The sequence below is a fragment of the Electrona antarctica genome (genome assembly GCF_951216825.1).
Source record: "Electrona antarctica genome assembly, chromosome: 23".
Classification (NCBI taxonomy): domain Eukaryota; kingdom Metazoa; phylum Chordata; class Actinopteri; order Myctophiformes; family Myctophidae; genus Electrona; species Electrona antarctica.
The window spans coordinates 8,690,841-8,705,418 of NC_136804.1; the positions used below are offsets into that span (position 1 = coordinate 8,690,841).

General features: G+C 46.7%; 1 protein-coding gene across 3 annotated transcripts in view; it reads left to right on the top strand.

Annotated features, from left to right (window-relative positions):
* Nucleotides 1-14,578, top strand: part of cald1a (caldesmon 1a) — a 71,050-nt gene that overhangs the window by 30,762 nt on the left and 25,710 nt on the right. For all 3 annotated transcript variants that reach the window (XR_013788932.1, XR_013788933.1, XM_079493893.1), the window contains exons 6-8: nt 2,425-2,611; nt 5,553-5,669; nt 7,490-7,636. Coding sequence is in view for 1 of the 3 variants with exons in the window: in XM_079493893.1 (XP_079350019.1) it covers nt 2,425-2,611; nt 5,553-5,669; nt 7,490-7,636 (451 nt within the window). In the remaining 2 variants the exon portion in view is untranslated. The remainder of the gene's footprint in view (nt 1-2,424; nt 2,612-5,552; nt 5,670-7,489; nt 7,637-14,578) is intronic.

Consider the following 14,578-nt stretch of genomic DNA (forward strand, 5'->3'; position numbering starts at 1 on the left):
AAATGAGCAATATATTTATTATGGTTTGGCGATGAATTGGATCTGCTTTTAGGTACTCAGATCAAGCACATCAGTCCCAACCACAGGGACTCCGAATCCCCCGTACCTAAACAGCAGATCCAAAACGACAGGTGGTAGCTGGGGTGGAGGAGGGTGAGCAGCAAAGGTTTAAGAAGACAGCAGCGCAGCAGTATCAGTGTGCAGCAACAAGCAAGCAAGCAGTATGAGCAGTGCAAACTTCCAGTTGAAATAGCCGGTATATGAAGATGGAATGAGTGTGTGATTGGATGAAGTGAATCATGTGAGGCAGCCCAATGAACGGCCGCTGGCAACTGCACTGAGTTTCCTGACTGAACTTGCTTTGCACATGTCTGTGACAGTCGCGATGCTCATTAGGAAAAAAATATTAAGAGTATATGAAAGCCCTTTCAAATGTTTATAGGCTATATTATTGGAATTATACACAGCAAACACAGGTGATACCAAATAACAAATTATCATACGTCAGTTGCGCATATCTGTAGCCTTGCCGAGCCATGGGGCCCATAGGGCAGGAGCCTATCTCCTGTTTCTGTAGCGTGAGGCAGCTTGATGTACAAGTACACACCCTGGGCATGATGCTAGTATGTCGCAGGGACTTACGCCCAATCCAACCCTTGATGCTGAGTGTCAAGCAGGGTGGCACAGGGTCCCATTTTTATAGTCTTTGGTATGACCCGCCCGGGAATTGAACCCCGACCTCCCAGTCTCTGGGAGGACACTCTAACCACAAGGCCACTGAGCTGGTTGAATATGCGCATATCTAGGCGCATATAATATGACATAGTGATGGATCAGACAAAACTTCAAACCGACCAGCAGTAGCAGCAGGCAGCAGCCCACAAGGTATACCTAGTGATTCACACATCCAGGCAGTGGGTGTTTGTGAGCCGCTCTGCAAAGCAACCTTGGCATTTGTTAGTTTGCTTATTTTATTTGTAAAAAGCGACATTGTATTAAGACATGACAGTAATATGGGTGCAGAATGGAAAAAGTTGATATCTCAATTAAAAGGGAACTTTCCCTTTTGTTTTTGGTCAAAACAAGGTTTATTCCACGGCCCAGAGCAGACTCTGTGTTGCGTTCCATTAGACTCCATTAGACCGGACGGTAAACAAGGAAGAGATCTTGCATCGTCACACACCCTATCATAAGTTCATCACTTCCGGTCTGGAAATTTGGCTCTTCAAAATAAGAGCTGAACAGGGAAAAATGCTGCTGTGAATTATATCACAATGTATCAATAAATGCTGGCGGATTAAGAGTTAATGTATATACAGTACCACTGTGTGACTTGTCTAAAAGTTGCGTTGTTAGCGTGTAGATCGGTACCCTTAAGCCAATTGATGTTCTAACGAGTATGAATTTAGCTTCAGTCTACATAAATGGTAAGCTATCTTATCAACAAACATGAGGAAAAAGTCAGTGCCCTGAACAATCCGCACAGACAAGTGAAAGTGATGTATGTGTGCCTTCTTGCATATTCCCCATTCTGCTGTAGATACCAAGCCGTACCATATCCAGATTTATGGACAAACCAACTGTTTGTTTGCTCTGTGAGTAAAGAAAATGAACGAATAATAAAACTGTAGTGTGTTTAACATTGGTCACCCTAGACTGAAGTCCCAACCGGGGGCAAGCGCTGTCACTGAAACCTGAGCTGTTACCTTATAGCCTTGGCACAGTGCTCTCTCTCTCTCTCTCTGTGTGTGTGTGTGTGTGTGTGTGTGTGTGTGTGTGTGTGTGTGTGTGTGTGTGTGTGTGTGTGTGTGTGTGTGTGTGTGTGTGTGTGTGTGTGTGTGTGTGTGTGTGTGTGTGTGTGTGTGTGTGTGTGTGTGTGTGTGTGTGTGTGTGTGTGTGTGTGTGTGTGTGCGCGCCTGCAAGCACATACTGTATGCCATGTGTGTTTGCCTGTGCGTGACAGAGAGCCATTACAGTACGTGAGTGTGTATTATTCATTTGGTATCGCATAACTGTGTTTACCTGCATCCAGCTTTGTAGTGTTAACACACGTGCCCTTATACTGTACTTCTGATCTGACCTGTGTGTGTGTGTGCGTGCCCGCCCGTGAGCGCAGGTACATGTGCATGTGTCTCCAACACCCTGACAAAAGTCATCAGCGTGCGCGTGACCTCACCAGACGGCATCACGTTACCCCAGTGTGCCTTGTTTTGTGTGTGTTGTCTTGTGCGTGTTCTTGACACTGTGTGTGTGTGTGTGTGTGTGTGTGTGTTCTCGTGTGCGTGTTATTGACACCTCACGCGTGTGTGTGTTATTTTGTGTGCCTTCTTGACATTGTGCGTGTGACCGTGTGTGTTCTTTTGTGTGTGTTCTTGACACCGCGCGTGCATGTGTGTGTGTGTGTGTGTGTGTCTTCCGCTCCAGTCGCGGCAGCTTTCGCTCCCCGGACCCGGGCGCGGCGGGATCCCCGGCGGACGCGTCCTCCGAGGACCACCAGGACGAGGACGGAGGGGCGGCCCGCCTGGAGGCGGAGCGCAAGCTGGAGGAGCTGAGGCGGCGGCGCGGCGACGCCGAGAGCGAGGAGTTTGAGCGCCTGCGGCAGCGGCAGCAGGTATTGTCTTATTGTGTACTACTGTGTACTGTGCAGTGGTGGAAAGTAAAGTACTGTACTTAAGTACAATTTTGAGGTATTTGTACTTTACTTGAGTATTTCCAATTTCCAGTACTTTTACTTCTATACACTATATCTCAGAGCCAACATTTTTACTTTTACTTCACTACAATTATTTGACATTTTTAGTTACTAGTTACTAGAGATTTAAATTTTGATTAGAAAACATACCATTAACCACTTTAACGCTATACATTTTGGCAATTTGAAAATAGCCGATATGCATGCGACGCATTGTGAGCTTGTAGATCGGCTATTTTCAACACATTTTGAACTTGTGAAATGGGACATTCTGCCATATGAGTACTTTTACTTTTGATACTTTAAGTACATTTTGATGCCGATACTTTTGTACTTTTACTCAAGTACATTTTCAATTCCGTACTTCTAAATTGCAGTATTGGTACTTTTACTTAAGTAAAACAATTGAGTACTTTTTCCACCACTGGTACTGTGTATCGTGTAACTGCACTGGACCTGGTCGGGACCTGGAGCTTCTAGGTGTCCCTGGACCTGGACCTGGTCGGGACCTGGAGCGTCTAGGTGTCCCTGGACCTGGACCTGGTCGGGACCTGGAGCTTCTAGGTGTCCCAACGACCACTGGACCTGGTCGGGACCTGGAGCTTCTAGGTGTCCCAACGACCACTGGACCTGGTCGGGACCTGGAGCTTCTAGGTGTCCCAACGACCACTGGACCTGGTCGGGACCTGGAGCTTCTAGGTGTCCCAACGACCACTGGACCTGGTCGGGACCTGGAGCTTCTAGGTGTCCCAACGACCACTGGACCTGGTCGGGACCTGGAGCTTCTAGGTGTCCCAACGACCACTGGACCTGGTCGGGACCTGGAGCTTCTAGGTGTCCCAACGACCACTGGACCTGGTCGGGACCTGGAGCTTCTAGGTGTCCCAACGACCAAATTGAGGCTCAGAGGGGACCGTGCCTTCTCCGTCGCAGCCCCTAGGCCAGGGTTCACCAATAGGCGGCCCGCGGGCCAGAAGCGCCCCCTTGTGGCCCCTGGAAGAATTAAAAAATAGTTTTTTGTTTTGTTTTGGGGAGGTGTCCCAGATATAAATGGGGGTCAGTAGCGTATGCATGTCAAACTGGGCACCCCCTCAAGGACCACTGGTGATCCCCGGACCACTGGTTGAGAACAATTATTAATTAATGAATGAAAAAATAAAAAACCCAATTTTTCGCGCGTGCGGACTCGGCCCGCAGTGTGGTTCCCTAGTCAAAATATGGCCCTTGAGGAAAATTAATTGGGGGACCCTGCCTTAGGCTGTGGAACACCATCCCTTAGAGCAGGGGTTCTCAACCCGTGGGTCGCGACCCCTCGGGGGGTCGCCAAATTATTTTAGGGGGTCCCCAAATTATTTTCAAAAAAATATATATATATATTTATTTTTACATTTTATTTTCACTTTTTTTCAAAAATAGCAGACCTACAAGCTCGTAGCGGCCACTCGGTGGCGCGCTATGAGCTTGTAGATCTGCTATTTTTCAATAGCTAAATTATAACAATGCTTAAAACACCAAAAGGGGTTCCCGCCCAAAATGGTTTAAGGTTATTGTAGCAGTCAATTTATATTGGGGGTCGGGAGGGGGCGGGGCGGGGGTCCCGAGACATTGCCAAAGCATTTCCGGGGGTCCCCGGCCAAAAACGTTGAGAACCCCTGCCTTAGAGGGGGCCGTGCCTTCTCGGTCGCAGCCCCTAGGCTGTGGAACACCATCCCCTACTCCATCAGAACCTCCCCCTCCATTGAAGTTTTTCAATCCAGGCTTAAAACCCTGCTTTACTCCCAAGCATTTGATTGCCCGTGATTTTGTTCTTGTTTTTAAACCAGTATTATCATTTTTTATGATAATCTTAGGCTGCTTATAATTGTGTTTTTATTGTCTGTAATTTTGCTGTGCTGTGTCGTGTTGATGAAATGTCTGCATGTACAGCACTTTGGTACAATGGAAATTGTTTTTAAATATGCTTTATAAATAAACGTGATTTGATTTGATTTGCACTGTAAGGTCTGTAATGTTTTGCCTGTGTATATAGCGTCGCAGTCCCGCCCCCTTTCAGAACTTTTTTCCCATATACGTTTCCAAAAAGTATTTATTTAACCGTATCACTGCCACCTGGTGGACGCAAGTTCCGACGCTTGACTGCCGACCCGGATCTCCTTGGTTTTAGTGTGATGCACGTCAGGTTTGGGGCGTCCACTTTAGATGCTAAGTAATTAGCGTCAATGCTAGCGATCTAAAATGGGGCCATCCTTGCTCTAGAAAGCACCAATGTTCCAATCGGGATCACCGGACAATCAGAAAAGACCTCCGCACATCGCGCATTTTGTCAAAACCATGGAGAGTTCCGTAGATTTAGAGTTATTCTGCTTTTTAGTCCGCCTGTATACAAGAAGTGAACGGCAATGCGCACGCGCAAAACCGGCCTAGGATCGCGGCCAAGCAAAGAGGGAAAAAAAAAATCAGTGATCCGGTTTGATATCAATAATAAAGCTTATATGACGGAGCGTTCCGCCAGAAGCAGTTCATTTGTTAAAGACATTTTTGCCTTGGACAAAGCCAACAGCCGAGTTGACAAATCATGACAATAAAAAAATGTTTTGTTTTTTTCAAATAATTAGAAAGAACTCTAAAAGTGTTGTACCCTGACCTTTTGTTCATATTATTATTTGTTCCGACCCAAAATATGTGTTTATTGTCATGATTTGTCAACACGGCTATTGGCTTTGTCCAAGGCTTAAATGTCTTTAAATAAATGAATGGGGAATTATTTCCTGGTGCCCTCGTCGTTCTGAAATGGGGCGGGACTGCGACGCTCGGCTCTATAGGACCTCTCTCAATAAAATACTCAAAAATGTCTGACCAGGAGGCCGAGGTGGAGCTGGACGAGCTCAAGCGGAAGCGGGAGGGCCGCCGCAAGGTGCTGGAGGAGGAGGAGAGGCAGCGCAAGGAGGAGGAGGCCCACAGGAAGGCCCGCGAGGAGGTGAGAGCTTTAGCTGCTTAAAAATCCGAATTTGCGCCCGGTGTGTGGAGACCTTTAAGGTCCCTGCACACTGGACGCGTTTTCGGATTTTTAGCAGCGTTTTCCCGTCGGTTTTCCGAAAAACACGTCCAGTGTGCAACCACCTTAACGGTGCCGGAGATTAGCTGGTAACAGACGGACGGAAGGACGGACACACACACACACGGACGGAGTGCAAAACATACTCTCTCCCCATGCCTTCGGCCTGGTGGAGACAATGAAAGTGGTTTAGTGTGTCTGTGGGTTTTACAACCAATGAAACGTATTGACAAGAACCTGCGACAAAATAACTATACCTTGGAACACGCTTATTCTTTTTCCCCATTTCCTGAAGAGAAACGGTATTATCGGACACAATGGACATTATGCAAGGTTTCCACCCCTTGTGTCTGTGCATTTCTCATTCCATTTCATACATCATATTCTCCCCCGCTCATCTCCCCCCCATGCTCCTTTGTTGCTGTCGGCTCAGAGGACGCCGGTGGGGGTGTGGGGTGGGTGTGTGTGTGTGTGTGTGTGTGTGTGTCCCACGCTCGCTCACCTCTTCCGGCGTGATGTTAATGAGGCAGTGTGGTTCGTTAATTAACCTATTTAGACCGGAGGTCGATTCTACAAAAAATGTCTTATAAATCCTATATCGGTTTTCTGGAAGAAAAAAGAAAAACGTATGTTTCTAAGTCAGTGGTTCTCGAACCTCTTCATGTCAAGGTCCCCCAAAATTATAATGTATTATTTAGCTGCCGACCCGCGTCTTAAAATATGTTGTTCCAGGGACCTTTATCCCGGAAGCAAATATTTGTGTTAAAAACATTCACTGTACAAGAATATAATATTCAAAGATCTGCGCAACACTTTCACGATTTTGGAAGAATATAGCAGATCTACAAGCTCGTAGCGTGTCACTCGGTGCCGCGCTATGAGCTTGTAGATGCGTGCAGGTCTAAATGGGTTAACCCATTTTGGGCGGGAAAACCCTTTTGGTGTTAGCATTATGTTATGCTTTAGCTATTGAAAAATAGCAGATCTACAAGCTCATAGCGCGCCACCGAGTGGCGCGCTACGAGCTTGTAGGTCTGCTATTTTTGAAAAATCGAAGAACGACTGACATAGAAACATAGCTTTTTCAGAAAACTGTCAGGATGTAGAAGACATTTTTAGAATCTGATCTCAGGTCTAAATGGGTTAAATGACGGCCCAGAGATGCAGGGAGAGACTAATTAACTAAGACGAAGGCTGGCGGTGGGGAACGCTGATCCACCGCCAAGCCCATGCTGCGAACGGAGAGCCGGTGTCAAATGGTGTGAGTGCTGGTGGAAAAATGATAATGCACTCCATTAGGCTTTGGTGTGCGTGTATGTGTGTGTGCGCACGCGCTTGAGTACGTGTGTGTGTGTGGTTCTCTGAAGTGGAGCCCCCGAGAGCCCAGAGGTCCTTGAGGGGGTTCAAGGGGGTCCCCAGCTATACAGGAGTGTATGACATGCACTATATCATGAATTGCCTTTATTTGTGTCGTGTGTGTGTGTGTGTGTGTGTACTGTACACATAATGACGCATTATTCATAATGACAATACAAATTAATATTTAGGAACCAAAGGGACGAACCAATTAAAGCACTTTAAGTTTGGTTAATTGATTTGATGACATTTTTCCAACGTCTGAGAGAGGTGGACGTCCTTGAAATAATAAAGGAATAAAAAAGAAGGTTTGAGAACCTCTTGAGTGCGGGGCTCAAAACGTAACCGTGGCCGTCTTTCTTTCTTTCTTTCTTTCTTTTGGGCAGGACGAGAAGAGAAAGATGAAGGAGGAGATCGAGAAGAGGAGGGCGGAGGCCGCGGAGAAGAGGCAGAAGGTGGAGGAGCTGGACGGCGACGGTGGCGGCGAGGGCAAGCCCTTCAAATGTGTCAGCCCCCGAGGCTCCTCCCTGAAGGTAATGAAATGAAATGAAATGATTACTATATTTACCCAGGGTATCTGGGCTAAGCTCAAGAACTTGTTTCCAGCCAGGCCCTGCTCATAGAACACATTTCATCGTAGTGGTTCAATGCCTTGTTCAAGGGCACTTCAGCGGTGGTAATTTTAACGTGTCGGACCGCTGATTCGAACTGGCGACCTTCCGGTATCAAGACCGATCCGCTATCCGTTCGGCCACCGCGGCCACTAATGACAGAGAGCTCATGACAGAGAGCCAAAAGAACTTTGCTTCTGGAACTGGCTACAGTCTACATTATTGGAACCGTGGCGCATTCACAGAACTGGACGCCTTTTTTTGTGTGTTTTAGAGCAGTGGCTCCCAAACTTTTTCATGTCAAGGACCCCCAAAGTGGCACTAATTAGCCCACGGACCCCCCCCATTTGAAAACATATGCCAGGGACTCCCCCATAAGAGAATATTTTTACAGCTCTAGCAGAGATTCTCAACCCGTCTCATCTCTCCTCCCTTTCCACTCACCTCTGTTCGCCTGACCTGTTTTTTTTCCTTGGAAGTGGAAGTGTATTTATTTTTCCACCAAAACATTATATAAGTATTTTGGAAAGGCCCTTTTCTAACTGAAATTCATTTGACCACATTTCATCCCGACACAGATGCTCATAGCTATTCTGCAAGTAAACCTCTCTTCGAATGCTCGCGGCCGTAAATGGTGAACCGCATTGTGCTTTGCTTTTCATGCCAAACAATTTAGCCGTACAGTCGACAACCCAGAAGAAGGAGAAAAAAATCACATCAAACACATATCTCCCCTTTGAATGCAATTCGTCTCTCTTCGACTTATCTCCAAATACCTCGCCTGTTCGGAGATGTTTTTCCATCTGCGTTTGAAGTCTGCCGGGGTGCATGTAGTCGCTGACGCTGCAGCAGAGCTCCTCTCCCCTCCCTCCCTCCCTCCTCTCCCCTCCCTCCCTCCTCCTCCGCCCGGAAAAAGAAAATCCCGCAAATCCCTCCTAACTTCGTGCTCCAGGCATAAAGAATGCAAAGCATTCGAAGCGATGAAGTGTTTTTGCCTCGCCTCCCCGATGTGTTGTCTGATTGAGATGGAGGAGGTCTCGCTGAGAAGAGCGTGGAGAGAAGCCCACTGTGCACGTCGCGTCCAATCCTTCCGTAAGGCCTTCCAGATCCTTCCAGCGGCGTTCCGCTCCCCTTTTTCGCTGTGCGTGCCGTGGCGTGTTCCAGCTGTGCGTTTTCCGTACACAATTCAAAGGGTATAATGAATGGCGTTTCTCCCCTTTTTGCCGTGCGTGATGGTTAACCCATTTTGGGCGGGAACCCCTTTTGGTGTTAGCATTATGTTATGCTTTAGCTATTGAAAAATAGCAGATCTACAAGCTCATAGCGCGCCACCGAGTGGCGCGCTACGAGCTTGTAGGTCTGCTATTTTTGAAAAATCGAAGAACGACTGACATAGAAACATAGCTTTTTCAGAAAACTGTCAGGATGTAGAAGACATTTTTAGAATCTGATCTCACGTCAAAATGGGTTAAGAGAGCCCTGCCTGGTAGGGGTGCAACATTTAAAAATATTACCCATTAATACCATGCAGAGGCAGATTGTACGTTGTACGAATGCCTTCTAAAGCATTGGTTCCCACACATTCAAGATTTTTCAACTTTCGTTCAAAAATAGCAGATGTACAAGTTTGCAGCGCAAGTGACATGCTGTGAACTTGTATATCTTCTAATTTTGAACAGCCAATGCAAGAATCGAAAATGACACGGATGCTTTCCCGGTTATAATGGGTAATTATAGATAATTGATTGATAATCGATTCCTATTTTGGGCATATGATTATAGACGAAAGGTTTATAAATTACCTGAAACGGTTGAGAAATGACGGAGGTATCGTGTTGCAGCTTTCCGTGCTGGGACGCGTACATACCTACCTACCTACCTACCTACCTACCTACATAGGGACAGGCATAGCTCCGTAATGGAGCGGAGGCACCGCTCAAAAAGAAACACACACATTTGAGTCGGTTAAACTGGAGATTGAAGTGGGTTGAGGGGGGGGGGGGGGGGGGGGGGCATGTCTGATCTAATGAACATCAAATAAATAAGGAATTAAGCAACTTAAAAACTAAAACTATCCTAAGTCCTTTTTTTAAAGATATTGTTGGGCCCTTTAGCCACTAGGGGACGTTATTTGTTAGGTCCGTAATCTCCGTATATATACTGTATATGGAACCCAACGTATATAATGGTTGAGCCCCACGGCAGCTTTTAACATGGTTAAAACATGGTTACTATACAATGCTTCCGTCACCACCAGCTATATGGGACATTAAAACTTTTCTCCGTTTAACTCGATTCAAAGCATGATTTAGCTAGCCGCAATAAAATAGGTAGACAGGAAACGGGGAGAGAGATGGGGGGGGGGGGGGGGAGACACACAGTAAAGTTTGTCGGGATCGGGACTCGAACGCGCAACACACTGTCACAGGGACCGTGTGCAAAGACCCTGGTGCTGGAGGTGTTGCATATAGCGTAAATGTTTCCAGCCTTTGCCAAAAACACAATTCCCACACGTTTGGAATTGGACATAGAAAAAAGACACAGGACGACGAAAACCCGAGGGGGGTTTTTCAGCTGGTGTAGACAATCGAATTAGTGACGATGAGCAATGCTAGGCCTACGTACTGTAAGCCCCCGCGGGTCTCCGCGGTGGAATTTGAACCCTTGAGGCGAGGGATCCAATCTATCACTAATTTGCTCTTTTGATGTGGCTTGTTTGTTTGTTTGTTTGTTTGTGGTCTCTTTGTGCTAAGTAATTTCTTCCAATGCCACCCCTCCTCCCGCAGCTTTACTTTGTCGTGATGTACACTGTAGGTACTGCTCTGTGTGTGTGTGTGTGTGTGTGTGTGTGTGTGTGTGTGCGTGCGTGCGTGCGTGTGTGCATGCGCGTGTCTGCCTGCATGCGCGGTAAAAATCCTGAGTGTTTATTAAACTTCAAATGGACCCATACACGTCTGCAACTCTCCAGATTGTACACCGTTGGCCCCTTTTCCACTGGGGTTGAAGTTTTTTTTCCCCCGCCTAATATTGAACCAGTGAAGTATTGATTTTGTCGACTAAAACTAGGACGAAAAATGTTCGTCGACTACCTTTTTTCACTGACGAAAACTAAATGAAAACTAAGCTACTAAAACTGAGTCTAAATATACTGACAATTTCGTCAACAAATAAAAACTAGACTAAAATGTTAGGAAGGGACTAGTGGACAAGAGATCCAGACAGTACAAGTCATTTTACACTTTGTTGCATGCTGAAAATAGCAGATCGGCTATAAAAACAAGGCCCACCAAAATAAATTTCAGTCGACTAAATCAACTGTAGATTTAGTCGACTAAAACTAAAACATTCCAGCGAATCCAGGTGACTAAAATGTGACTGAAACTAAATGAAAACTATTGAAGAGACTATGAGTTTAAAACTAAAATCTAAATGTGCTGCCAAAAACAACACTGGACCAGTGAATCAGTTTCCACTGAAAATTAATTTGTTCAGAACCCTAAAGGTTGGTTCAGAACTGGAACCGAGAAAAAGAAAATGGCCACCACCAGTACCGTGGAAAGGTTCCTAGAATGTAGGACGGAACCAGTTCTAGAACCAAAGTAATTTTAGCCCATTCTGGGCGGGAACCCCTCTTGGTGTTTCAAGCATTATGTTACACTTTAGCTATTGAAAAATAGCAGATCTACAAGTTCATAGCGCGGCACCGAGTGCCGCGCTATGAACTTGTAGGTCTGCTATTTTTGAAAAATCATAAAAATGCGGCACAAATCTTTGAATATATATTCTTTCAGAGCGAACGTTTTTAACTCAAATCTTTGCTTCTGGGGGTCATATTTAATCAGATGGGGGTCGGCGACCAAATACATATAATTCTAGGGGTCCTTGACATGAAATAGTTTGAGAACCACTGACATAGAAAACGTTTTTTTCAGGGTTTTTCAGAAAACTGTCATGATTTGAAGACATTTTTTTAATTTCGACGTCAGGTCAAAATTGGTTAGTGGAAAAAGCGGCCATTCTGTACACTATCTGAGTTAAACGAACGCTCAGGATGTCTCTGTGTGGCCAGTGTTGGCCAGTCTGTACTAGTTTGCTTTGTGTGTCCGCGGCTGTGTTCTTGGCTGTTCTGACATGACTGTGCGCTACAGTGTGACACCGTCCTTCCCCTGCATGTGTGCACCAGCGCATGTCAATCCAGATACAATAGGCTCTGTGCATTGCTGTAACTTCCCAAAGGTGGCATAATGCGGTATGCCAGCGGCTTCGTGACACCGGGACAGTAATGCACAGAGCCTATTGTTATATCCTGCTAGGACAATATACGGTACACTACTAAGTGGTTTTCAAAATGTGTTAATACAGCATCACTTTGTGCAGCACTGAGAGCTTGTACATCTGCTTTTTTAACCTTTATTTTTGTAATCTCTACTGGGGGTAGCCTGGCTAATAAGCCAGACCGAATCAGCCAATGTGAAAAGGGTGCCATTTGTTCTTAAATTTTGTTCCAAAAATGTGGACAGTATCTGGTGGAGTAATAAGCAAAAAACGTGTTTTACAAAAGTCGGCCTCCTGGTGGCGCTATAACAGGCCATTCTGGAAAATGTGGGGCAGAGGTTCATCGTTGGCATCCAGGGAGTGTGTGTGCAAAGTTTGGCATGGATTGGGCCAACGGTGCCGGAGGTTAGCTGGTAACGGGCGGAGTGCAAACAATACTCTCCCCATGCCTTCGACCTGGTGGAGACAATAAGAACTAGACTAAAATGTTAAGAAGGGACTATAGTGAACAAGAGATCCATTATAAATAAAAGACACAAGTCATTTTACACTTGGTTGCATGCTGAAAATAGGCGATCTACAAGCTCACAAAGCGTGAGCTTGTAGATCGGCTATTTTCAGCAAGTGTAAACTCAGCCATTACGACGGCATCAAGGCCCGCCAAAAAAAATGTAGTCGACTGAATCAACTGTAGATTTAGTCGACTAAAATCGTATGATATTTAGTCGACTAAAACTAGACTAACACTAAGACATTCCAGGCGACTAAAATGTGACTAAAACTAAAGCGGCGTAGCAACAGGCTCCCGCCGACGCTCCGAATGACGTGGTTTTGGTCGTTATTGCCTACCCTGTCTGAACACCCGTCGGAAAATGCAGTTGAAGTATATGGCGGCGGGCTTAACATTCAACAGCCCTCAGAGTGGGTCCCTCGGGGCCCATTTCAAATCCTCTCTGTTTTGTCTTCTTATTCCTAAAGCTTAGTCAGCCTCCGTGAGAAAATGAGTCTTCCCTCATGCCTCGCGGTCTTATGCAAAGGTTAAAATGTCATTTAGATAGCGTGTTATGCAGACAGATTACACTGTTCATTTGGTTGACCCAGCATGCTGCATTGTTTTGGTGTTATCCTACATTGCTATTTGTACGCATTTCATGTATTACCTCGTGTTTGCCCTGCTTACTGTACATCACTCTGGATTAAGAGTGTCTGCTAAATGCCAAACTGAGAATCCCATCCGCAAATAAAGGAAAAACAGCGGCCTCATTTCAACAGTCTGTCTTGAGAGACTAGCTAAATGCCTACATTGTAAATTCTAATGCCTTTGTGTGGTCATTGAGAGGGAGGCTACATGCCACTCCTCATCACTGTATGTCACCACCCTTCCATTAGACCACGGACCCTCAGTTGATATACATTTGTGAGGGGCGCTAGCCCCTCCTATATTCAGCTATTAGTGTAGATTTAAACAAACATTAAATTCCCATTGACAATGAATGGAGAATTGTGATTCGTTTTGTATCTCTGGAGCCCTAATCTGTATTGTAATATCCTCTGTGTTAAGGTAGCTCTGAGTTGCAGATCCGTACGGGTCCATTTGGTTCCTAACTATCAATCATTTAGCCAGGGAATACCTGGAACGCCCTGCCGGACGCCAGACCCCACATATATGTAGACCTGGAACGCCCTGCCGGACGCCAGACCCCACATATATGTAGACCTGGAACGCCCTGCCGGACGCCAGACCCCACATATATGTAGACCTGGAACGCCCTGCCGGACGCCAGACCCCACATATATGTAGACCTGGAACGCCCTGCCGGGCGCCAGACCCCACATATATGTAGACCTGGAACGCCCTGCCGGACGCCAGACCCCACATATATGTAGACCTGGAACGCCCTGCCGGACGCCAGACCCCACATATATGTAGACCTGGAACGCCCTGCCGGGCGCCAGACCCCACATATATGTAGACCTGGAACGCCCTGCCGGACGCCAGACCCCACATATATGTAGACCTGGAACGCCCTGCCGGACGCCAGACCCCACATATATGTAGACCTGGAACGCCCTGCCGGACGCCAGACCCCACATATATGTAGACCTGGAACGCCCTGCCGGACGCCAGACCCCACATATATGTAGACCTGGAACGCCCTGCCGGACGCCAGACCCCACATATATGTAGACCTGGAACGCCCTGCCGGACGCCAGACCCCACATATATGTAGACCTGGAACGCCCTGCCGGACGCCAGACCCCACATATATGTAGACCTACTGCTGTATGCCAACAAACATCCGCAAACTACTTGTACATGCGTGTGCTTGGGTGCGTGCATACTTGTATTATACTCGAGGCCCAAATGGTGTGTGTGTGTGTGTGCGCGCGTGTGTGCGCGTAATCACTGACAGCTATAGTCCACACATAATCAGCAGGGCGCTGCGCCGCTTAATGTCGATAAGGGCGAGCCGTTTTCGTGGGAGAGACATGGAGAGAGAGAGGGCAGCGAGGGACATTGAGTGAAGGACAGGCTGTGTTGGTGTGTGTTTGTGCGCGGGCGGGCGAGCGTGCATGTGTGTGTCGGGG